General features: G+C 39.7%; 1 protein-coding gene across 10 annotated transcripts in view; it reads right to left on the minus strand.

Annotated features, from left to right (window-relative positions):
• The window catches only part of IPCEF1 (interaction protein for cytohesin exchange factors 1), a 175333-nt gene that overhangs the window by 53983 nt on the left and 94200 nt on the right, over positions 1–27150 (minus strand). For 5 of the 10 annotated variants that reach the window (XM_040627978.1, XM_008688530.2, XM_040627980.1 and 2 more), the window contains 2 exons: positions 20988–21027; positions 20185–20354 (listed from right to left, as the gene is read on the minus strand). In XM_040627978.1, the coding sequence (XP_040483912.1) occupies positions 20185–20354; positions 20988–21027 (210 nt within the window). Of the gene's footprint in view, positions 1–5830; positions 5980–20184; positions 20355–20987; positions 21028–23147; positions 23324–27150 lie in introns of those variants that run through there. The other 5 variants (XM_040627984.1, XM_040627985.1, XM_008688532.2 and 2 more) reach the window with 4 other exon arrangements.

Here is a 27150-nt window from a genome sequence, read left to right on the forward strand (position 1 = left end):
TCCTCCAACTATCTGCTTGCTTTCACGGGGTCCTCTTCTCTTGTCTGTTTCTTAAATGTCAGTGTTCCCCAGACTTCGGAACACAAACCTAATCTCTTCTCATTTCCAATACTCTCTGTGAGGGACCATATGCACTACCATGGTGGCATGTATCACAACTGAACCCACATATTCAAAACCTATACCTCAAACTGGGATTTAATCCTGAGCTCCTGTCCCAGAGATCCAACTGCCTGGCGTTATCTGTTCACATGAGCATTCCATAGGTTCCCTGTTACAGAATGAATATTTGTATCCGCCATCCCCAAATTCCTATTCTGAAGCCCTAAGCCCCCATGTGATGGCATCTGGAGGTGGGGCCTTTGGGAAGTAATTAGTTTTAGATGAAGTCATGAAGGTGAACCCCCCATGATCAGATCAATGCCCTTTTAAAAAGAGGAAGAGACAGAACCCCCCCACCTCTTTCTCTCCTCCAAGTAAGGTTACAGCAAAAAAGCAGCCATCTGCAACCCAGAAAGAAGGCCCTCACCAGACAGAGTCTGTCAGCACCTTGATCTTAGACTGCCCAGCCTCCAGAACTGTGAGGAATAAATGACTTAAGCCACCAGCTGAAGATATCTTGTCATAGCTGTACAAAATAAGACACTCTCCAAGAGTGACAAATCCAACACCAAACTTATTATCTTAGTCCACAAAACGCCTGCTCCTCTTTCTCCTGTGTTCTCTACTTCATTGACTGATATTATCTTCAATCTTGTTGTCAAAAAAGGAGATGTGGCAGACATCTTTGACGCTCCCATCCCCTTCTCAGCACGCATACAAGTCATCACGGAGATGTATCACCACAGCCTCTGTCCCAGGATTCCGTCCATGCATCACCTAGCACCTCCTTCACCGATTCTCACCTCACTTACTGTGAAGTCTGGCAAACTATTCTCAACCTTCCTCTAATTCTGTCCTTGCCTTCAATTTGGTGTCCAAATCACAGTCACGGCAAATCGTGACTCCCTGAACACACTTTGTGTCACTTGTCTCATTAAAATTCTCCGCAGTTCCCAATGGCCCTTGGGCCAAGTCTGACTGCCTTAGCAGAGCAGGAAGACCCTTCATGATCAAGGCCTGCTTAATTACACAATTTCATCTCCTCCATTCTCCCTGGCCCCTCACTCAACCAAAATTAAACAAAAAACTCAAACAAAGAAAAAGCTATATTCCACTTGAGCCGAATTAGAATTGACACCAAATTTATGGCATTATTATTCTGTAGACAATTTATTTTCAGAACAAAATCCCATCTTAGATGATAACAATATAAAGTCAATCAATGAAAACCGAAATGTAAATAAATTATAAATCATCATTCGGGTGGATTTTTTTTTCCTGCACCACTGAAACGGCTGAGAGTCCTTCAACTAAGAACCAAAATGAATTTGAGTAAAAGATTTTTTCCTCAGTAGTTTTTCCTCAGTAAATCTTTCCTTCACTAGCAAAGGCATTTTTTCATTGTACTGAAGACATTCAAGCTGTATTCAAAATCACAGATAACTGTGTCAAAAATTGCCTTTGCTTATTTGACTTGCAAAAATGCCTTAAAGATGACAATCACATTGGGAAAATCCTAAAGGAATGACAGTTTTCTCCTCTTCCTCCTCCTTCTTCTCCTCCTACCCCCTCACATTCCTTGTTCCTTGTTATATTAACCAAAATAACTTTTCTTGAATGTGTCCTTCCTCCTCAATAATTCCTAACTTTCTGAAAATTTACTTGAAAGCTCTGCATTGGTAGCCGCAATTTTCTCTCTGTATCCTAATGTAAAAAAAATCTTGTTCTCTTGGGGTGCCTGGGTGACCCAGTCCGTTAAGTGTCCAATTCTTGATTTCAGCTCAGGTCACAATCTGAAGATTATGAGAGCAAACCTCACATCAGGCTCCACGCTCAGCTGGGAGTCTGCTTGGGATTCTCTCTCTCCCTCTCCCTCTGCCTCCTCCCCCCTCCCACTCTTGTGCACGTGTCTCTCTCTCTATCTCAAATAAATAAATAAATCTTTTGAAAAAATCTTGTTCTCTTACCCGAGGTATCAAACCATCCTTTGGCCATTATGCAACCTTGTCTTACCAAGTCTATCTTAAATTCTGAAGTGAGACAATGCTATTCCATTTCTGGTATAATGTTCAACAATCTCAAAGGTATTCTTCCTCACGTATGAGTCCATCCACTTTTCCCAGCAACTCTGATTTCGTTCATCTCAGTGGGATCCCAGCTTCTGTTGCTGTATTAGACAGCATTAAATACACATTTTTATCAAAACTGTGTTACGCATTCACTTATTCAACAAATATTTATTATGTACCTTCTTTGTGTCACGCACCATGTCAGACATCTGGGGTATATCAGTGGACAAAACAGACAGAGATCTCTACCCTTGAGGGGAAAACAGACAATAGCGCAACATATAAACACATTCATCAACATAAATTACATAGCCCATTGCAGGCAAAAATTGCTATGGAATAAAGGTAAAGCTGATCAGAGTAAAGGGGTTCTAACTACAGGCAGGGCAGGTTTCCCTTCTGCTCCGAGACTTACAATGCCCTTCCAACCTCACTCCCCTAGATATAGCTCCACAAATTAACTTAGGTGTGACCTTCTCCAAAATTTGCCCCTGTTCCTCTAAGCCTAGAATAAGTGTCCTCCTCTTTGTGTCCAGAAGCAGGCTTTGCCTCTATACTTCACTTCCTGTATTTAGTTATATGACTATTTCTCTGTTTCTCCAATAGACTGTGAGCACTTCAAAGGAAATGAGTTTGTCATTTATTGTTATATCATTAATACTTGGGACAATGTAGGTGTTCAATACACGTGAAATAAAGAAAGGAGTTTTATGAATGAATGAATGACAGCAACATTGTCTTTTTCCTCTGACAATAAAGAAAGAGCTAAACGAGGTGCAGAAGCCACTTTGGAAAACTGTTTGGCAATTTCTAAAACACATAAACATATTATTACCATACAACCCTGCAATTCCACTGCCAGGTATCTACACAAGAGAAATGAAAGCTTATGCCCACGCAAAGATGTGCATGCAAATATTTGTAGCAGCATTATTCATAATAACGCAAAACTGGAAACAATTTAAATATCCATCAAGGGGTAAATAAATAGTGTGGCCTACTCAAACAATGGAATATTGTCTAGTGAACTATCGACACGTGCTAAAAGACAGATGAACCTTGAAGACATGGTGCTGAGTGGAAGCCAGAAAAAAGAAACCACATATTACTATATGATTCCTTTATGTGAAATGTAGAGAAAAGGCAAATCTCCAGAGACAGAAAGTAAAATAGTGGGGGCACCTGGGTGGCACAGCGGTTAAGCCTCTGCCTTCAGCTCAGGGCGTGATCCCGACGTTGTGGGATCGAGCCCCACATCAGGCTCCTCCGCTATGAGCCTGCTTCTTCCTCTCCCACTCCCCCTGCTTTGTTCCCTCTCTCGCTGGCTGTCTCTACCTCTGTCAAATAAATAATAAATAAAATCTTAAAAAAAAAAAAAGAAAGTAAAATAGTGGGGTTGACTGGAGTCAGGGTTGGAAATGAAGATTAAGTAGTAAATGGGCATGAAGGATTTTATTGATGTTATAAAAATTATTTAAAAGTGATTCATTATGCTGGCTTCATCACTCAGTAAATTTACCAAAAATTATTGAATTATAAATTTTAATAAGGTGAGTCTTATGATATGTCAAATATATTTCAATAAAACTGTTTTTAAAAATATAAGATGAAGGAAAGTTCGGGGAACTGAAAACCATAATGAACTCCCTCCTCTTTGGTTATCAGTAAGACTTGAAAGAAGGTAAAATATGAGGTCTCAGATGCCTTCACTGGTGACTCGATATGATTTGTTCAAACTTTAGACAAAATTGGTTTAATATTTCCCATATTCTATGGCTTAAGCTAAATTACAGCTTCAGTTTTGGACGCTAGGAATTTTAGAGGCAAAGATAGTTTATATAGAATTTGCCACACTTCAGACATATTTTTGAAAATTAATTAAAATGGGACATCAAGTTTTAATATTTAAATGCAAACATCAGTATCCGTTGCCATCGATAATGTTTGGCTCTTTCACACTACAAATACCTTCCAAAATAGACAATATTACTCCATGAGTATCTACATATATCAAAAAGGTAGAAGGATAGACCTAGAAAAACAAGAGTGATATATATATTCCAGAGTAAGTAGGTTAAAGAAGACCAAACCAGAAACAAAGGAAGTGTGATATAGGAAACTGTTATATATTTCACGGTTAAAAATAAAAAGTATAATTATCTCTCTATTCTCGATGGAATCATAGTTCCCTGATTCTAAGAAACCTGATTTTTTACACTTCAACAATTCTGAAATCAAGAGGCACCTTAGAATCTATATGTACTTTTAGTGCATCATTTCCACCCAAAACCTGATATTAAATAAATTGTAGGTCTTTAAATGAATAGAATCTTAAATTGGAAGAAAAAAATAGTTTAGAAAACAAAATATATGTTTCTTTGTAAGATGTTTTTGTGTTTACATTTGAATATGGATTTAATATTCTTGCAACGACTTGAAAGAAACGTGAGGTTCTCCAGTGAATATCAGAATCAGGAGAAGCTGCAAAACTCCATTTTCTCCAAATTAACCCATGGTTTGCTCAGTTCCGCCTTAAAAGCCCCAGCCTGCTGGAAACAGGCAAAATCTAAGCTCTAAGCAGAGCCATCCTTTCTCATGTCATCTTGAACTGTTGTTACTAAGACTTCATCATACACACGGACTTGTGACCACTATTGAAATCTGAATTACAGTCTTTCAAATACAAACCACTATGGAAGAAAAGAAAAGAGAACGTACAATCAAATGTGAAAGCTCTAGTTCTACAGAGGAACAGTCATTTTCATACTGAGTTGCTGGTGGTGGTGCAGAATGGCACCCAATGCAAGGAAACTGGGCAGTAACTGGCAAAACGGCATTTACCCTCTGACCCAGAAATCTAACTTCTAGGATCTGTCCTAAATATAAAAATGTGTAGTAACATGTGCATGGCAACATTATTTGCAATAACAAAAGAATCCAAATGTGTATCATCAGGGGACCATTGAATACACTGTGGCACCCACATGCAACGAATAAATCCAAAACATGACATATATATATTTAGAGTAACCTGCTAGACACAGTAAGAGAAAAAGAAAGGTACAGGACAGGAGATAGAGCATGCAAATTTTATGTACAAAAAGTGAGAGGATATGCCTGCCTCTGCGTGCATACATACTGCCTATATTTGTAGAAGGAAACCATACAGGAAATGCAAACACAAAGGGAGGCAGAAACAGGAATGAGAGCAAGATTTATCTGGTTGTAATTTGTTACATAGTTTTGACTTTGGAATTAGGGAGACGATGTATATGATTTTTGAACTTAAACAAAAATGAAGCAATTCCTAAAATTAAAAATAGAAACAAATGAACCTCACTGCACCTAAACATGGTGATGTCACCCCACACACATTACAATAACTACTCCAAGAGACCCTAGAGCCCAGAATTTTGACGATACAGAGTTGGTGGAACACAGGCTAAGGATTTTTAGTAGCAACACTGCTCTTTTTTTAGATCATTTTAAGTAGTTTCTTCCAGCATTCCCCCCACACACATAAAAGACCTGCATGGAACCCAAAGCCTCCCTCGTTCTCTGTTGGCACTAGAGGCCACCACGCTGCTCTGTTCTGATAAGCAGCTCATCTCCCCCTTCCTTTCAGAAAAGGAAATGCACACACATTCTGCAAGTATTACCTGGACCTGCAGGCAGAGAGCTGAGCTTATTAGCACTGGGCTGTGACAAGCACTGCAAGGGGAGCAAGAAAAAATGATGGTTGCCTTTGTATCGTCTTCCTCTCTTCTAGACACGGGAAGCAGGCCTGACAGTGATGAGGCCTGAAATCCTGTTAAGAAACATGATAAACTCAAGAAACATCTAATAATAGCTAACATTTACTGAGTGCTAAGCATAGGCCATGAAGGTACTACCATCTTAACCAGCGGAGGGAAATTAATCACATCGGAGCACCAGAATTCATGAAACTGCTCGTTTTTTAATCTCGCCACCAAACGAGATGGGCATCATAAAATGGGAAAGTTATGGGTTTATTTTTAAAGAAACAAAATTCAGACCAGAATCCAGAAATCAGTTAACTAATTCTAAATATGAGATCGAACGGTCTCAACCAGGAGCTAAAATAGAAGAGAATCTACCATCGAATGGATGCACAGAAGAAGAATCCCAGATTTGGAATCAGATGTGTCACGCTGACCGTGTGACATCAGTCAGAGCATGGAAGCTCTCGGGTCAGTGTCCGTACAGTGAAAAAGCAGACATAACCAGATCGAGGCTAACTAGAGCTAGCACAGAGGCAGGTCGTGCTGTAAAATTGTAAGAGTTGTAAAAAAATTTTTAGATTTTATTGACATTAATTCTCAGGTATCAAGGATAAGAATGGGGAAAAGGAATAGAAAGAAAAGACAAAGAATGATCTGGAAAGAAAAAGATGAAATAAAATAAGTTTTTACTCTGTCCATTGTCAGCTGAGCCCTCTGAATAACTGTCTCTATGTCTGAGCTCCTTTGCATCAGATCAATCGCTGTAAAAAATATTTTAGGGGCATCTGGGTGGCTCAGTCGGTTAAGCATCCGACTCTTGATTTCAGCTCAGGTCATGATCTCAGGGTCCTGGGATTGAGCCCTGCCTCAGGCTCCACCGCACAAAGTCTCTCCCTCTCCCTCTGCTCCTGGCCCCATGCATGCTATAAATAAATAAATAAATAAATAAATAAATAAATAAATAAACAAACAAACAAATAAAATCTTTTAAAAAACATTTTAAATTCTTTGGACAGCAATAATGCTAGCAAGCTCAGTATATCCTCCATATATTACCTAGGTTATGTTTTTCGTTAAAATATCGTTGCATTTGAGTTTGTCTAACATTACCCTATGAATGTAATGAGATTTTGATCCAAAGAGACTCTTCTTACAAATGCTTAGAAATAGATATTCCACATAGAAAATTTCCATTAGGTAGATGTGTTTAACTAAGAAGCAGCAAGGCCCAATTTTCTACAGAACCCACAAATTCCTGGCCTGAATTATAAAAGTGGACTGAAGCTCTGCCGCTGATCATCGTGAAGGCTCTGAGGATGCTCTGAGGAGGAGAGAAACCCACCGGAAGGAAGCAGACCACAGACCACTTGTAGCAGATGCCGTGGCTAAGCCAGCCACGGGCCCCCCTCCTTACCGAGAAGCCAGGCTTGCCGGATTCCCCACTGACAGCACCTGCACCTCTCTGTGGGGGCTTCTCTGGCTGCCAGATTCCACTTTTCCACCTGCGTGGAGGTGCCCGGGAAGCACTGGCCTCAGGATGAGCCCTCCAGCCATGACTGATGGGACTCGGTGTTCAAATAACCCCAGCTCCCGGCCCCTTGGGGGGAAAACTCGGAGGCGCATGTTTTCTAAAGGCTCTCAAAGTTCCCCAGCAGAACTGGGCTTCAGTTCCCCAGTCACAATTTGCCCACAAAAGAGAGTTTTACCATCTAACTTTCCACCCTGTCCCACTTCCACATTCCCTTTCCAAGTATTTCTGGTATCGCTTCCCAAACGCACTACTTGTACCCAAATCCTCATCTCAGGGTCTGCTTCTGGGAAATCTAACATAGGATGCCATTTCTCTCACAGAAATGTTTCTGCTCATGGTCCCTACTCATGAACAGCCCAACTGCTTGGCGCCCATAATCCCTCTTCATCATTTCCTCCTACGTACCAGCCAAGGCCATGACTACCTGACTCTCATATTAGGTCACATTTCAGCGATGAATAAGAAGTGACTGGCATCCTACTCTGTGATTTGTAAATCAGCTCTCCTAGTTAGCATTCTTACTACATTCTTCCATTCTCTTTTTATGGAATCATGTTTTAAATGAAATTAAGTTACTAGTGAACTCTCTGGTAGTCTGACATATGAAGATAGTCAGTGCCTTCTGAACTATCATTTTAAAAACAATTAAGACGGAAACCTCACCATATAAAAGAGTCTTGGTTATTGTTCTCTATAATAGAAAATCCTGAGCACATGAGGACCCTCGTGATCTGAGTCTGTCCACATCACCTCTCACTTTTCAGAAGCCTTAAAAACCTAGAAATAATTTTCACGTACATAGGATTGGTATCGCCAGCAGGAAAGAAAGAAAGAGAGAGAGAGAGGAAGAGAGGAAGAGAAGAAGGGAAGAAGGAAAAAAGAAAAAAAGAAAAAGAAAAAAGAGAGAGAGAGACAGAGGGAGGGGGAGGGAGGAAGGAAGGAAGGAGAGGAAGGAGAGAAAGAAGAGAAAGCACTATATAGGAAGGAAAGGTTTCTAAATGAATAGGAAGAAATTTGATAAAATCTCACTATCACAGAATAAATTGCATGTCTTACTATCTAAGAAACGTTATCTACCATCCACGGTTAAAGCAAGAGTGGGGGAAGAGTAAATAAAGGAATACCATTCAGGAAAATTAAAAATCTGGTGCATCCTCGTTCAAAATTAGAAATTTAGGAGAAATAAAAAATAAGGTTGGTTCTTTTAAAATCACAGTCAGTATAATACATAATCTTGTCTTCACACAATGTATATTAAGTCTTCCAATATATCATGAGCTTTCAAATATCTTCAAACTGTTTTCATGAGTTTCAGGAGTCTCATTAAGGTATGACTCAACCTCAATAAAAATGGGAAAAGATATTTCTCCAAACAGGATATGCAAGTGGCCAGAAAGGACATGAAAAGATGGTCAAGGTTAATAATCTTGAGGGAAATGCAAGTCAAAACTACAATGAGATAATACTTAACACCATTAGAATGGCTATTATAAAAAAAAAAACACAAAAAAACAAAAAACAAAAAACAAAACAAAAAAAAAAAAACGGGGGAGCCTAGGTTACTCAGTCAGTTAAGCATCCAACTCAGGATTGTGAGATCGGACTTCACGCTCGGTGCAAATCTGCTTGAGATTCTCTCTCTCCTTCTCCCTCTCCCTCTGCCTTCCCCCTCATATGCTCTCTCTCAAATAACTAAATCTTTAAAAAATAAATAGAATTAAATTTCAAAAAAATTTAAATAACAGAAAATAACAATTGTTGTTGAGGACGTGGAGAAATTGGAACCCTTGTACACTACTGGAGGGGTGTAAAATAGAGCAGCCTCTATGGCAAACAGGACATCGGTTCCTCAAAAAATTAAAAATAGAACTACCCTATGACCCAGCAATCCCACTCCTGGGAACATAACCAAAAAAAAACTGAGAGCAAGCTTTCAAACCGATATTTGTACACTAATGTCCATGGCAGCCGAAAGGTGGACACAAGCCAAAGTGTCCACCGACAGACATGAAGAGATGAACAAAGCATGGTATGTACATACAATGGAATTCCAGCCTCAGAAAGAAAGGAAATTCTGAGCCATGCCACAACATGCATGAACCTTCCCGACATTATGCTGAGTGAAATAAACCAGTCACAGGAGGGCAAACACTGTGATTCCACTCATAGAAAGTGCTGGAGTAGTCACATTCCCAGAGAAGCCGGAATGGTGGTTGTCAGGGATGGCAGAAAGGAGAGAAGGGGAATTGCTGTGTATTAAGTACAGAGTTTTAGTTTTGTAAGATGAAGAGAGTTCTGGAGACAGTTGTATAATAATGTGAATATACCTCTTGCCCCTGAATTATATCCTCCAAAGTGGTAATGGGAAATTTCCTGTTATGTGTATTTCAGTACGAGTCTTCAAAAACAAGAAACAAATTTAAAACATTTTTTAAAGATACTACTGCAAAACATTATTTGTCAGTAAAGGAAAACGCATTTAGCACGATAATTTTCATAAGACTGAAAGTATGAAAACCGTGGTTAACGTGTTGCTAATGCGCACCGTCCCTTTCACAGGTAAAAGCCATCTATTCGCATACCTGTGAAACGGAAGAGGAAGAAGGCTCAGAGAGAGCAGATGGTTTGCTTAAAGTGGTAACTGGCTGCAGCATCAGGATGGAACTGTCCTGATTCCACATCCACGGACATCTCCCACTGTAGCACGTTCTTTCCTTGTGCCTTTTTGAAGACATTGTTTCAAACATGTTCTCCTAAATTCTGACTCCTTTAAAAAATATTCAATGTTTTAGGGACACCTGGGGGCTCGGTCGGCTAAGTGTCTGCCTTCGGCTCAGGTCATGATCTCAGGGTCCTGGGATGGAGCCCCATGTTGGGCTCCCTGCTCAACAGAGAGTCTGCTTCTCCCTCTCCCTCTGCCCCTCTCCCCTGCTCCTGCGCTCTCTCGCTCTCTCGCTCTCTCGCTCGCTCTCTCAAATAAATAAAATCTTTAAAAAAATATCAATGTTTTTTTCTTTCCACTGCATAGTTTCCTTTTGAAATGCTCCTGAAACGTGCTCTAAAGGGGATCAGACACAGCAGCACAAGGACAGATGAGCTCATCAGTTAGCTTCTTTGTTGAAGCAGCTGGGTCCTTGGCCCTTAAAAAAGCTTGCTCCAGAGGGACGATAAATCTGCAAATAATGACTTCTCAGGAAAATCCTCAGCTGTAACCAAAAGTTCAGCTCATCCCATGGGCCACGTGTCATTCTATTGCTTGGGAAATGTGCACACAAGCCTCACTACACAATCATGTATTACCTGAATTCTTCCTCCAGGTTGGGAACTACTGAGCTGAAGAATCCCCCAGGGCCTTCTAGCTCACTCCTCTGTTTTATAGCTTAAGATCAACTTTTACACGTGGTTAGTAGGTGCATTTTTTAGAATTTCCAGCACAGGATAGGCCATTCTTGCCAAAAGAAAACATTTCCAGTGCCTAAAAGCCTTAGCCCAATTCTTTTACAACTCCAAATCACAGTATTATGCAGGCACATTTCACCTAAGTATATATAAAATTATCTTTCTTTGTGTATTCCTTTGATTTTTTTTATATTGTTTTCGGGTGCATTTGATCTTCTCAAAGTTGCTCGGAATTATGTAAAGATATTATTCTTGGTCAAAGAAAGTGGATCCATAGAAAGAAGAAAGGGATAAAGAAAGGGGGTATAATCAGAAGGGGGAATGAAGCATGAGAGACTATGGACTCTGAGAAACAAACTGAGTGTGGGGGAATGGGATAGGCTGGTGATGAGTAGTAAGGAGGGCACGTATTGCATGGTGCACTGGGTGTTACACGCAACTAATGAATCATGGAACTTTACATCAAAAACCAGGGATGTACTGTACGGTGACTAGCATAATATAATAAAAAATATTATTATAATAAAAAAAAAGAAAGAAAGTTACATCACTGACCTAGGGGTACCCAACTTGGTAAGAAACTGCAAGACTAAAACCCAGGTGATATTTCTCCCTTATACCATGCTGGTGAAATCCACCTTCCTGCTACTTGCTTAAAGAATTTATAAGTTATATACACATATACATACATACATACATGTATGTATACACACATATCAATATGTTTATACAGATATTAATACTCATACACATACTAATGGCTATATAAACATACACATATTTATACATATAAGCTAAAATACATATCACTTTATTTTTAAGTTACTATATGTGTCCTTATGTATTCTATCACCTGATGACTATTTTAATAAGTTTTAGAATAAAAGGCATTTCGGATTTTAAATTCTATGGATTGATAAACGATGGTATAACTATATGTATTACAGCTACTAGAAACGATGTGGATGTAGATGTGTTGACAAGAAAATATATTGATAATATATTGCTTAGCGAGAAAATCAAGTTACAGTATTAAACATAGTATCATTTTATTTTTGGAAAATATAGAAAAAAATTGGAAACATATGCACTAAAATGTTTACCGTGATCCCCTGAAGGTGGCAAGACTGTGATTCATTTAAATAAATAAACGATTTTAATTCATTTATTTCTTTCTGTTTGCCTCCCTGTCTTTTTTATTTTGCTTAATTTTATTTTCTAATTTTTCTCAATGAACACATACTATTTTATAGGATTTTTAAGCATTTTCAAAATTAATTTAAATTTCCAGCAAGCAAGAAGATGGACGGTGCCAAAAAAAAGATAAAGTAAAACAGAGAGAAGTCTTGGAGATGCCCACAACACACTGTGAGGAGAGACAGTGCCACAACCGCTGCGTGGGCATATCAGTCAGTGCTGTGAGCTAAGAGGATGGTCCTTTCCAACAACCCATCCTACATCGTTAACTCTGGTATCCTCTTCCAAATCGGCAGTGCCCGAGCATATCACTGCCTCCTGAGAACAAGACGAAGGAAACAAAGGATTTCATAGTCGTGGTGTTTCACAATTGATTATGTAAAGTTTGGAAAGATTTTAAAGGAGAATCATATTGGCAACACAAGCCATTGTTCCCACGTCATCTGAATTGAGCAACAAGAAGTTATTAAAAACAGCCTGCCCCAAGTAGAGACTGAGCTGCTCATAAAGCTAGGGTGGATTGATTCTAGAAATCCATTCTGGGACCTACCAAGGGAAATAAATGTTAAGACACAGCGACAGATAGCATCAGAGACAACAAATAAATTAAACCAAAGTCCCCTTTAAAGATCTTTCCCACATACCCGAAATTTTAACAAGGGAAGTAACAGATTCAAAAAGTCCTCAATTATTCTTACATTCAGATTTTGGAATGGTACCTAAACAATCCTTCTCACCCTTTTCTTCCATCAGCTGTCACCTTGAGGTAAACTGCTCACTTACAGCTGCTAAAACATCCTATTTTGCCCTATGCAGACCCACTAGTATTACACCTTCCAATCTCCCCTTTCTGGTACAAACACTAGGAACATAGTTGGCAGAGTTCATCAGTTTTACACAATTAGTCTGAACTGTCTTCTCCGAAGAAACAATTTTAAATAACGGAATTTTGTTTGGGATACACTCAGAAGCTGGTTGTTGACTAACACAATATATACGAAGTTCGAATAAATTAAAGCCCGTTCTTAATAAAGCATCTCATTTTGGTATAACTCTGGGAACACATAAGGTGCTCAATAATGCTTTGATTAATTGATTTCTAGAACTAATTGATGATTAAGCAATATAATAAGTAACTCACTCACAAAATACTGGTGCCCACTCTGTCCCTGATAGTTCTAGGCTCTAGCGACAGAGTTTAAACGAGAAAGGTAAAGAATATACCCTCAGGTGTTTACACTGTAGTGAGTAAAAGAAGAAGAAGAAAAAGAATATAATAAGCTCAGACTGAAGTCTTCATAAATTCCTCAGAAATTTTTTCCAATCTATGGTGAACGTATGCAGACGTTTTTCCAAAATGTGTGCTAATAGGTAATTGCTAATAGGTAATTGCTAAAGGTGCATTAGACTTAAATGTCTTTTTCCAAGGCAAAGTGAACTCATTCTTTATTTTTCTTATCTGAAAGAAAGACACTTTATATTCACTGAAACTTTCAGAGGAGTTGTCTCACAAAAAGAGAAATTCTGGCTTTCAAGGATCATTTGGTGCAAAAGTAAATTCTGCCTAATCTAAAACTGATTAGATCTTTGCTGTAGAGGTTCTCATACAACTGATTCCAAGAAAAATCCCTTCCTCTGAAATTCACATGAAGGGCACATGCAGTTAAAGACCAAAAACACATGATACAGACCCAAGTGCTTGAACTCACAGACACGTGGAACCATTCGGACGGTGAGGGAGGAAACAGAGGTCACAGCTGGGCAGGCAGACTGGATTCTCAAAAACTGAAAAGCCTGCATGTGTATTAAACCAGCTATTAACCTCAAACCTCATCAGTTCTCATGAAATCAAGCGTTGGTTGATTCACCTTTTCTATGTGAGGTCCAGGGGCCCCAAGGCTCCCTTGAATTGTAGATGCAACAGAGCAAATGAAATCAACGAACAGTTACTTCACTGCTAAACAAGGCAGGTTTCTAGTCATTTTATACAAAGTTAGAATGTATAAAACTAAAACCAAAAACAACAACAAAAAAAAAAAAAAAACAGTAAAAGACCGAAACAGTAAAAGACAATGAGTCTAAAGGAAATACATATTTTTAACCATATTCTTCCTCCCTCAGTTTTCATATTATTTTCTCAATCTCCCAGGTACCAAAACTTGGAATCATTCTTATTTTAGCCTCAAATGTTTTGTGTCTTATATCCAAGCATTCAACAGACTTTGCCGTTTCTTACTGTTAAACGTGTCCCACAGTTTCACCGTGTCTACTACCAGCCAGGAGTTCCCATCCCAGTGCCTGCAATTTGTCATATCTACTACTGACCTTCTAGAAGCTCCTTTATTCTCCATACATCCCATTTATTATTGCTACGTTAATATTTTCACTCTCTAACTTCATTAGATCATTTTCGGGCTCAAGAACCTGCAGTGCCTCCCTACTACCTACTGGACCAAATCCACATTCCTGCATGCTGTTTGATGGCCCCATGTACTGGCCCTGGCTCACCTCTCAGTGGGGACACCAAGCAGCCCAGGGAAAAGAGCCTGGCCTTGGCACTGGTAGACCTTGTCTTTTAATCCCAGCGCTGCCATTTATTCCTTATGCTACTTTGAGCAGCTACTTAAATTCCCTAAGCTTCAGTAAACTCCCTTGAAAAATGGGAATAATAATATCTGTCTTGCTAGGTTGTGGGAATTCAATAACATGCCCAACACAGTGGGTTGGCACAGCTCATTTTTATTTTCATTCCTTTGTTCACATAGGCCCCCTACTGGAACACCCAACCCCCCACCCTCCTTCCCTGGGAAAAAAAAAAAAAGAAAAAAAAAAAGCTGCCTTCCAAGGCATATCTTAAGAGAATCTTCTCCCCGAAAATTTTCTATATTCACTGCAATGCACAGAATTAATGTTTTCTGATTGGTGAAAACTGTGTTTACCTGGTAAAGGAAATCTTTGACCAAGGAAATCATGCAGCTTTGAAAATGATTTTTTTCTTTAAAAAAAAAAAAAAGGAAAAACATACCTTTTAGATAGGAAAAAAGAGAGAGAAACTGCCAGAGAGTTAAAAAAAAAAAAATCACTGTGGCAGAACTCCCTCACATTTGGCACAAACTATTTCCTCTAGCCCTAGAATTTACAGAATTCATCTGTACTGCTCAATCTCAGAGCCATTGTTTTCACCAACCTTTCTCTGATTGTCATTTACATAGCTCTTTCTCCTCTACCAGTCTAGAAGCTCTTAACAGAGAGAAGAAATGTAGTCTCTTATTTTTTATTCCTATAATAGCATTTACAACTGTAGCCCAAATTATTTTTAAGATCTCAATAATACTGGTAGAAGGATATGTAGGTGGGTGGGTGGATGGATGATAAACTTTTCATGTTGGGTTCCCTTAAAAAGAAAATGTTTTAAATCTGTTTTCTGGAACTCATCTTAAACTGTGCTTTGTTAATTAAAGCCTGAGCCGTTTAGGTAATGCCTCCAAGTTGTATACCAGCATCACGTATACGTCCCTGTGGTGTACATTAATAGTCCGCACACACTGCTGGATAAAGTAAGAAAACACACCGCTGAGATGAGTAAATGCTCTCTGAATAGAAACATTTCAGAACTTCACTAATTTTAAATGGGTTATATAATATACATTTACTCTATAATTTGTCTGGGACATAAATAAAATCCACAATATATTTCCCAGGGAATGAAGCAAGATTTTAATTAAGAATTCTTAGAAAAGAAAAATCAGTTATAGCAAACGTGGAAAAATCTAAAACCTTAAATATGTAAGATAGTTTTGATAACTAAGTAATAAGATCCTAAGGACTTAAATCTTGTCGCTAATTTATAGTGACGTGCCTGAAGGAAAACAGTAACTCAGAACTTTGCTCCTCCCTCACCCGAGAGAAGAAGTTGGTCCCAAACTTCTCCAGCTGTGCCTGAAGTCCAGGTGAAGTGCTACTATGCCGCGGACTTCCCTGGGAAAACTGCCATCGCCCTTTCTACGTTTCTGCCCCAAGTCTGGTGATCTTGATCGACCCTTGTTTACAGCCATGGGACATAGTTAGAAATAATCTTTAAAAAAATAGATCGCCCCTAATTAAAGTGTCACCAAATGGGAGCAGATGTGTGGAACCTACTTAGGACCATGGAACCCTTCTAGCAAATCTCCAATTGCACCTTTTCCTGTATCTGTTTTTAAGAATACAAGTGGAAATCTCTTTACTGGAAAATTGCTTTCCATCAAAAGCAGTCTTTAGCCATCCCAGTTCTCAAAATTCCCAGACGTAATGTAAATGCTGATGATTCCTAAACCTCATATAGTTTATGAAATCCACAAATACTGAGTGCCTAGCATGTGTCAGAAACTGCACTAACGATATACTTGTGGTCCTGTCCTGCAGAGATGATCAATTATGGAAAACAGCAAGCCTAACAAACATGTACAAAAGAGAAAGAGGAGTGTAAACCTGAGAAAAGTATAAGCTGCTATGGGAACAGGCAGAGGCGCCCTGATTTAGGTCAGAGGATCGAGTAAGACCATGTAGAAGAAAGGCTACGTAAGCTAAAATTTGACTTTTGGGGAGGTCAATGGGATTGCATGGGAGAAACACTTTTTGGGTACGGAGACAAAAATTTTCTGAGCAGAGCAACAGCATGTGCAAAAAGGCTTAAAGAGAGTGCCAGCACATGTGATGCGAACAAGGAATTGAAAAAAAATTCTGTAGTTGAAGGTTGGGTGGCCAAAGGAGGGTGGAGAAATAAGAAAGAAACAGGTCGGGAGACTCTCACAAGGGAGGAAAGAAATTTATACTTTATCCAAGGGGAAAGGGAAAACAATTGTGCGGATTGCAAATGCAGGATTGTAAACAGCCTGGATTTTTATGGCTGTAAAGCTTGAATACGGTTTTGTAGGCCCTGGCATGCACTCTTGCGTGCTGTAGCACAGTCTAAGCACGTAATACGGGGTGTGAACATGGTAGATGAGTGTCTGGACTTGACCTTTCTCAAGGAAATCCCGGTAGGGCTGTCTGAGGCAGCGAAGTGTCACGAGGGAAGAAGGTACCCCAGGCATCCATCACTGGGCAACAGTACAACAGAGAGGCACCCAGAGTGGCGAGGGTGACCCCTCTCCTGGGGTAGTGTCAGAAAGCAATAGAGACAAGCAAAGGGAACCCATGAGACGGCTGTACTTTCATGTGAGCACTGCCCTAGCTTCCGCGTCTAGAGCTGTTCCCTCCGAACCCCACTGGAGGCTGTCATTTAGCCCGGTGTCTGCATGGGGTCAGGCTGGCCTGTGGCAACAAGCCTGGCTGCGGATCAAAGGGGCTCAAGGTGATCTGTTTTCCCCATTACTATGTGTGTCACCTGGGGCTATGCAGGCACTCTCCCTGAGTCTCAGCCTTCCCAACTTTCAAACCCTGGTGAAAATTACTACCTCGGAGAAGAAAGAGCATGTGTGAAAGGTACCTAGACTATCCCCTGGCATAATAGTAGGCATTCAATAAAAGCTGGTTCTTGCTGGGAGGCTATTGGCTCCATTACCTCCCAGCACCAGGCCACGGAAGAAAGAACAAGGAATAGGGGAGGGAGAACAACGAGAAGCTCGAGAAGCTCGCTCAGGAGGCGTAGGTGCCCTGGGAGCTACTTTGTTGAATCTGAATTCCTTGGATGGCAGAAAGTAAATAAATGTTCTTAGCTTGAGGATATGTGTTTGGCTCTTATTTCACAGTTGACATTCACACAGATACCAGGAATATGACTGCTAATTAAGTGTTCATTGAGTAGCCTTTTTTTCCCCTGTAACAAACATATAATTAAGGTGTCACGGTATGCATGCACACCCACTCTTGTGGGTGTGGGTGTGTATGTGTGTGTGTAAAGAAAGAGAATTCGTCTATAATAGAGTCATAGGATTAGGGAGTTGGAAGGTCCTTCTGTTACATACCACTAGTTTATTAGGATAATTCCAAGGCCAGATAACAGTAAACTCATTCTCCATTCTATGCTACTCTATTTAAGTGCATGATTTGCTAACTAACTATTGCTTCGTACATTTGAAGGAAGGCAAGTGAGGACTGGGCGCCTGAGTGTGTCTGATGCCCTCTCCTTGTCCTCTTTCCAATCTCGTCTCAGCCAACACTTCTGCTCGCTATGGAAGCATGAGTTTCCTAACAGCCAAAATAGGTAGCTGTCCTCTAAGTTTCTCCTATTAGAGAAGCTTTAGCCAAATGAGCCAATGAAGCCGTATCAGCCAAATCTGTAACTATGTGTGATTCAGAGGGGGCTTCCTTTAAATTCTATGAAGACAAACAGCACTCAGAACATATCTGTTGAATAATTTGTTTGAGAAAATTAATGCCATACTTTTATCTGACTTTGTTACTTCCCACGGATGTGCCATGCCCCATCAATACCCAATCCTTCCAACAGCCTCTGGAAATTCCCAGAGGGTATTAAAAGGTCTATCAGTAAGTCCTCTCATTTTATAAAAGATGCAGATTATCACTTGCCACAACTACCCAAAAGCAAGAGCCTAAAATAATATGAAACAAGAGGAAGAAATTGATATTGACCTTAATTCCTCTTAGGAAAAAAAGCTGTGTTCACTTAGGAACTATTCCTGAAGACTGAAAGTGAGACCCCAGTCCCAGGTTGTCTTAAATCGGGTAAAACTATTCAACCTTACACAAGAGATGATGAATGTATCCAGAAGAGGAGATGAAAAGAAAGAAGGGACACAGTGGGAGAGCGTATACCCTGCAAGGTGATTCTTTCTTGCAACCCTCCCAAGTCTTCAATAAAGTTGTTAAAGCTCACTAAAGCCCCGAAAAAATATATTTCTGCGGAACTCAATGAAGGATTTTGTACCATGTTTCCCATGGGGTGAAACCAAAGCAATAAGCTTGAGAACAGGGGACTGGAGAGGAGTTGTAGAGAGAGAAGCATGGGAGTGGGAGGGAGAATGCTTATTCCAGAGCACTGGAGTTGGATTTGGGTCCAGTTTTACCAAACTTTTATAGAACAGGTGCTTAGGGGCACATGGGTAACATAAATTTCTTATTAATGGTCAATGGATGTAAATTTGTATACTAAAGATCTTACCCACAAACTATACCCAGCACCTATATTACATGTACGAAGTTACATGCTCTAAAGCTCTGTTGCCTGAGTGGTGGGCACCCACAAGCCATTTTAGAAGAATGGTGCCACGGGGAAAAAAAATGCTTATGGGAAATCCCTAAGCTATTTCCCCTTAACTGATGAAAGGACATCCATTGCTGGTCTTCACTAGACCCCAAAAGAAACTCCAGCTCTCCTGACATCAGCAATTGGCTATGGGAGGTTAGTGGGGAGAATTCCTATATGAAAAGTCTCTTCTCATTCAATATTCAACAACATCGTTGTCCTCAAAATGTTTCCAGCCAGGCAAGATCAGCGAACCTTCTAACAATAACTTTATTTCCAGCCCTTCCCAACAGAAAACTAGCCTGTGAAGCAGACCACAGAAGGGTACTGTGATTAAAGATAAATTAGGCAACTTTCTTTTCAAGCGTTGTCTGATCCTCGCTCTTTGATGCCGTCACTTAGCATGCCAAGGAACAAGAGACAACAGTCAGCAACACAGTGCTGGCACACAGGTTAGTGAGCCCAAAACCAACTCACCCAATAAAGAAAGGCAGAGGAAGATAGAGTAAAGAAGGAGAAATGAAAATACATTCTGTGGACTGAATCAATTTACACCCCTAATAGGTCTCAAAGCTGATACCCTTTTTTCGTAGAAATCTTAATAACACAAAGCTTCCATATAAAGTACTGTCCATGTAAATCCTGAAATGAATACAATTTGTCATGGAATAGTAACATTAATAGCTGAAAGCCTCCTTCAGGAAGGATACAAATTCGGACATCCCTCTCCAACCCAAGATGAGTCAAGCAAGATGATTTCCTCTTGCATAAAATACAGTAGAATAACCTACATCTCTTGGATCAGAAACAGTTTCTAGAACTTATTTGTGTATTGGCTCTGTTCCAAGTCCCAGAAATAAAAACGAACTTTCCCATAGGGACCACCTGCTTCTCAGAGCTCCTTAATCCACCCTTGCCAAATCGGCTGAAAAGGAGAGAAGACAGTAGACTCACCATTTGATTGCTGTACCAATATAGCGACGTTCCCTTCAGCACTACCCAGAACTTTTTCCATTTGTTGCCCAGGAAAGTTCCTTTTTCCTTTTTCTTATGTAGCCACCCTTGGCAGTCAGCATGTCCCAGGTCTTTACAGGATATCCTCCTCCGACTCATCGTGAAGAACCCTGCAACAATTATATGAAGAGGTAGGTAATGTATTACCCTGGTTTATGTGATAGAGTGAAAGGTAACTGTTAATTGTTTACCTCTTGGGAGTTGAATTTTTTTTTAACCAAGATTTATGCAAAGTAAATGCAAAAAAAAAAAAAGACTAATTTCTTTATTTTATTTTTAAGCATTCATTTGGTGCTTAGAAGGTACAAGAGAGGACGAAACAAACAGTGAGGCTAGAATGCAAGTGTTAGTCTAAGAATATTATTCAACAAGAATAAGTTGAAAAAATTAAAATCGTGAGGCTGGCAGGCATATCATTGCACTAATACAGCTCCTTTCAAAATAATAGCAGTCATTATGCAATAGATGGAGAAGGGTTAATGCCCCCCTAAACACAGCCACTTCCCGACTCAGTGCCAGCTTTTCTAAGCTTTATTGACACACCACGAGGGGTTAATCGAAATGAACAGCATGCCGTCATTTCTTAAAATCGATCCAAAAATAACCAAAAATTTAATCTGCCATCCACCCTCTGATATTAGCATTAAGACAGACAAAAATCTGATCCCAGAGAAGGCATCGGACAGAAAACCCACACTCACGCACACAAAAAGGGGATAAAGAAACAAAAGAGATCTAATTACCTTGAGTTTTCTTTCTCTGCTTCTGACGCAAGGGAACCTGCTGATAATGCAAGAAGGAAAGAAAAGAGGAAATTTCTGATTGTGTTGTAACATTTGTAAAGAGAGAAGGAGGGAGGGGGTGGCAGTGTTTATGAGCAGGATGGAAGCTAAAAAAAACTCTCCAAGCAGAGCTAAAGGGGAGCTACTCGCCGAGGCACACAATGTGCTAATTAGAATCGGTATACATTGAGCTGAACCTGAAGAAAGATACAAAGATGCGTAACTCGGTATGTATCACTAACGCTTCCTGTTTCCACCGCAGGCAGGTTTCGTGCTATCACTTCAGTTAGGACAGGATGATGGGCACTGAAGTTCTTAAAAATAGTGAAATATTTCCCCTTTGATATTGTGTGTATGTGAGATGGAGAGAGAGAGAGAGAGAAGAAAAAAAACCGGATCCTGCTTCTTCTCTCTTGCAATTTCTAAATAACACCAATTATTTCAATAAATGGGGATAATTGTGATCTCACAATATTACAGGTTCACATCCGACTATTAAATCCATGGCCCTGCCCCCACATAGGGTGATACGTAAACCACATGAATTAAATATCCCAGAAAAAGAAATTCCACAACCTCTTTTGGTGACATCGAAGTAACTATCAACCCTTCTTATCAGGAAAATCTTATCTACAGCCAGGTTTAAATTACTCATTCTGTTTTTAAGCATCTCTGAATATTTCTCACATGTTTTACAGAAGATAAATTAATTTCAATTTCTATTTTATACTAGCTCTTCAAATATTCAAATCAGACATGAGATAACATATCCAAAGTACACATCTTTCACAATACATTTTAAACAATTTGTGTCAGATCAGACTATCAGCAAACATAGATAACGAAAAAAAAAAATGCTTTCAAATGACCTGTGTGTGGGTGCATAGAGAGAGACATTTTAGATTAAAGGAGTTTCACTTTTTCTCCACAATATCTAAGCTGAATTTACTCGGGTATAAAGACTTATTCTTATAGGTTAACAAGTAGAGAATTTGAAAACACTGCGCATAATTGCAAAGGACGTCTAATGGTTGGCATCCAGCAATACTACAACATTCTATAATGTTATTCTAGAGGCACTTGGCTAGTATTCTACATATCTCACCATTGATCTAACAGCTATTGTATATGGTTCTATATGTGTGAAGAGGGAATATGATCTAGGGGAAAGAGGATAGGATTTGTAAATCCAGAGGCCTGAAATCAGTTCCTTGCTGTCATAATCAGTAGCTGTTATTACGCAGGGAAAAGTTGATTTACCACTCAGAACCCACTTCCTCATTTGTAAAAGCAAGAGGTTTCTAATAATTCCAATCCTATAGGTCTCACAGATACTCAACAACATTGTACGTGAAAATGCTCCAAAAACTAAAAAGCATTATATGACTATATGTCACATAATATTATATTATTATAGATCTAAGCAAATACTTCATACTAACAAACAAAAGTTTCAGCATTTTAGGGTAAGTAGCGCTTGTATTGCTTTCAGCAATGATGATGAAGTCAATATGCTTAAATTATATTTCCTGGGAAATCTCCTACTGACTTTTTATCTTACAAATGTTAGAATAAAATTTTATCCCGGAAGAAATCAATCATCCTTGCGAGACGTGGACATAACTAAGGCAGTATTTGCCCTAAATTTTAGGCAAGAATACATTTATTGCAGTCATGACACATGACTAAAATTTCGGCATATGATGATGCCAAGGTCCTAGTCTCAGCTCCACTTCCCCAACTCTCTCCCACCCTGACCTGCATCTTGGTCTGAAATTCCCACCATTCCCTCAAATGGTCTCCTGGGGTCTTTTTACTATGCAATTACCTGAGATCAGGGAAATCAGTTAGTACCTGTTCACAAATTTTAGCCCCAATACCTGTATCATTTGGACAGTTAAAACTTGGGCGAGAGCCAGGACTAAAGGCAAAGAAGAGAGTAAATAAATGTAGATGTGGGAACAGAGGCATTCCCAAAGGGTTCTGGCCCTAGATGAACAAGGTGAGTCCCACTATTCATACAAAAAGAGCAATGCTAAGAAGAACCAAAGAATGGAAAGTCTCAAGAGGACAACTGCAGAACCTGTGAAGGGAGGCAGCGCTCAGACCATCTTTCCTCACCCGGAACCTGTGAATCTCCTCCATTCACCCCTTCTGAGCTCCAGTGGGACAGGGAGCTCGCCAGCAACTCCCTCCAACCTTACGGCTGGCTCCAGGGAAAGCTCAAATGAAACTGCAGGTTTCGTCTCATTTTGCCAAGACCCGCTCTCTCGGTGTTTGCTAGATTCTTGTGCCTCGGCTGGGTCAGAGTGGGAGCTCCAAGCAGAAGGACAATACCTCAAACAGGATGAACACCCAACACCAAGAAACGATTTTGTTCAGACTTTTTTTAAGGAGGACAAAGGAGTTTAGTCATTGCCTACACCCACCTCAGACAATACTTCTCCAAGACAAATTATTATAAAATCTATATTAACTGTTCAAACTGTTTCCCCCGACCAGAAGTGCATATTATAGAAATAACAAATTATAGGGAGTTTCGGTTTCATCTGATGTATATGAATTTGAAACCTACACTGGTTTACATGAGAGAATGAAAACAATCTTGAGAACTTCAGTGAGTTGAAGATACATTTTACTCCTCACAACAGGAAGTGGAACCCACGAACTAGTCAGTTTCAAAAAGATCTTACATGCGGTTTTTTTCACTAGGTAAGTGAAAAAAAGCCAAGCAACCGGTTGAGCAATTTGAGATAGTTTTTCAATAGAGGAATTACAACTCATTATCATAACAAGTATCCATGGCCTAAGATCTTCCCATTGGGATGTTGTGGGTAAAAGTGAAGAATTACTCTAAATTCTGAATTTGCACTAACTTGATTCTAAAATTGGGGGGGAAATTTTCTTTTAAATATGTATTTCCTTTTTAGTGGAAAATAGCACTTTTATATTACAAAATGGTTACAAAAATTCATTTGGTTACTAATCATTTAAAAACACAGATAGGGGTGACTGGGTGGCGCAGTCGTTAGGTGTCTGCCTTCAGCTCAGGGCATGATCCCGGCATTCTGGGATCGAGCCCCACATCAGGCTTCTCCACTAGGAGCCTGCTTCTTCCTCTCCCACTCCCCCTGCTTGTGTTCCCTCTCTCGCTGGCTGTCTCTCTCTGTCAAATAAATAAATAAAATCTTAAAAAAAAAAAAAAGAACACACAGATAAACATGCAAAGGAAAAGTACAAAATATACAAAGGGACCTCCTTTGATGTTGAATGATGATGTTAACACCCAAGTCACAGGGCAATTACTATAGTGACTTCTAATCTATATAGTAAATGGTAAATCTTGCAGGCACAGTTTACCCCCATGATTTATTAAAACTCACAGTAAGATGGCTTGTCATTACATGAAACTTCATAATGATCCTGGTCTTTAGCAAAATTATACAGTGATGTACTGGTAAATGGGCCCCGATCTGTAGCATTTACCAGTTTCCATGGCGTGAAGCCTCACATCATTGTCCATTTCAGGCTACCAATACTTTAACCAAGCCACAAAATTCCTAAATATTTTATAGCCAAATCAATTTCAGCTGACAGAGCTGTTAAGAATGTTTCTCCACAAACGTCTTTCCTCTACAAAGATCTTTTCTCCTTCCTGGAAAATTAAACTCAACATTACAAAGGGAATTTTAAAGCTTTCAATTCTTAAAATTTAACCAGAGAAAGTACATGAAAATCTCGCTTATTTTTTTTTCAGAAGACTAAGCACCTTAAATATTACTTAATAATTCATATGAAAAGAAGATTTCTAATAGTGAAAAATGGAGACAGATAATAGACATTCTAATAATAAAAGACAGCAGTAGAAAACGATGACAGCTAGAAGATATATGTAATGTTTGCCATGTGCCAGGCACTGCCCTGAATCTTTTCGCAAATACCGGGATTGAATCTTCATGGTAATCGTGGCTTAGGTGCTATTCTTATCCCCATCTTAGAGAAGAAGAAAACTGAAGCAAATGGATTCAGGGTTTTGCCCAGAGTCACAAAAGTAAATGGTAACATGCAGATGTTTATTTCAAGAATAAAACTCACAAAGGGGTAGCCTCTTAGAATATTTATGTGTTTGTTGTGGATGTTATAAAAAGAAGTAGGACAGGGAAGCAAGGACTAGAATATGAGGGGAAGAAATGAAAGAGGGAGGACTAGGAAGAAGGGGGAGAAGGGGAGGGGAGAGAAGGAGAGAGGGGAGAAGAAGCCAGGGAGAGGAGCCAGAGAAAGGAGGAAGGGCTGGAAGGGGAGGGTGAGGAGGAGGAAAAGTGAGAACATAGAAAATGAGGGAGAGTGGAATACCAGGGAAAATCCTGGAGTTTCTAGCTTTAATAACTGAATAAATGACAGCAGTAGAGACAGCATAGTTTTAAATACACATCCCTAGTCAACATTGAATTTGATGTATATCTGAGGCATCCAAGTAGAAATGCTCCAGGTATTATACTTAAGGGTCTGGGATTTGGAGAAAATCTGGAATAAGGATATAAAATTGGGAATCATCCGTGTATAGAGAGTAGAAACCTTGAGCTGGGATAAGATCACCCATGTGTGTAGAATGACAAAGAATTGAATTCAGAATCTGAAGGAGACCCAGTTTGTTAAACAGAAGCAACAGAGCAGACAACCCAGGAGACTGAGAATAGCCAGTGAAAAGATAAAGGAAATCAGGAGAGGGGTTGTTGTGGAATGTGGAAGTGAGGAAGAGATTCGGAAGGCAGGTGAGTCCACACCATCAAGTGCTGCTGATAGAAAAGAGGATGATCCACTCTCAGGTTATACACTGCAGCCCGAAGGAACACATGCCCGCATGCACAAGGGAGATCACTGCAACACGGTGGGGGAAGGGACCGACTGTAGGAAGCTGAATGCGTGCCGGTATGTGAGTGGATAAACAGTGTCATGTTCATTCACTGCTATGCTCTCTCAGAACTAGAAATGCATGGAAAAAAATCTCAGAAACATTATACTGAAAATTAAATGTCTCTATTAATGCTATTATTTATAGATGGTTAAATACTGCTTATAAATAATAACATTGTATGGGAATGATAAACACCATGATGTAACCAGGGGTGAATGACAGGGAAATAGTAAAAGGGAGGCATTAGTAGGAAAACACAACTGTATTTATGTTTTATTACCTTAAAAATAATATTAAGGGGCACCTGGGTGGCTCAGCGGGTTAAGCGTCTGACTCTTGATTTCACCTCAGGTCATGATCTCAGGGTCCTGGGATTAAGCCTGCATTGGGCTCCATGCTCAGTGGAGAGTCTGCTCAAGATCATCTCTCTCTCTCTCTCTCTCTCTCTCTCACTCTGACCTTCTCCCTGCTCATTCTCTTTCTCTCAAATAAACAAATAAATCTTTAAAAAAATAGTTCATAGCAGCAATGTCCACAATAGCCAAACTATGGAAGGAGCCAAGATGTCCTTCAACAGATGAATGGATAAAGAAGACGTGGTTCATATATACAATAGATTACTCAGCCATCAGAAGGGATAAATACCCACCATTTGCCTCGACATGGGTGGAACTGGAGGGGATTATACTGAGTGAAATAAGTCAAGTAGAGAAAGACAATTAGCATATGGTTTCACTCATATGTGGAACATGAGGAATAGCATGGAGGACCACAGGGGAAGGCAGGGAAAACTGAACGCGAAGAAATCAGAGAAGGAGACAAACCATGAGAGACTCTGGACTTCAGGAAACAAACTGAGGGTTACAGAAAGGCGGGGGCGGGGGGGAACAGGGTGAGGGGTATTAAGGAGGGCACCTGCGGTGATGGGCACTGGGTGTTATATGCAGCTAATGATTTGTTGAACACTGCATCAAAAACTAGTGATGTACTATATGTTGGCTAACTGAACATAATAATACAATAATAAAAACAAACAAACAAACAAATAAATAAATAAATAAAACATAAAAAAGTAAGAAAGAAAAGAGGGAAGAAATCTGTACCCAATGAGTTAGAATATGAATATAGTTGATGCTTCTTTAGCTTTTTGGATATTTCCAAATTGCTTTCCAGGGGCCTACTTACAATCTCCGGCAGTATATAAAATGT

This window comes from Ursus maritimus, unplaced genomic scaffold (genome assembly GCF_017311325.1).
Source record: "Ursus maritimus isolate PB19 unplaced genomic scaffold, ASM1731132v1 scaffold_13, whole genome shotgun sequence".
Lineage (NCBI taxonomy): Eukaryota > Metazoa > Chordata > Mammalia > Carnivora > Ursidae > Ursus > Ursus maritimus.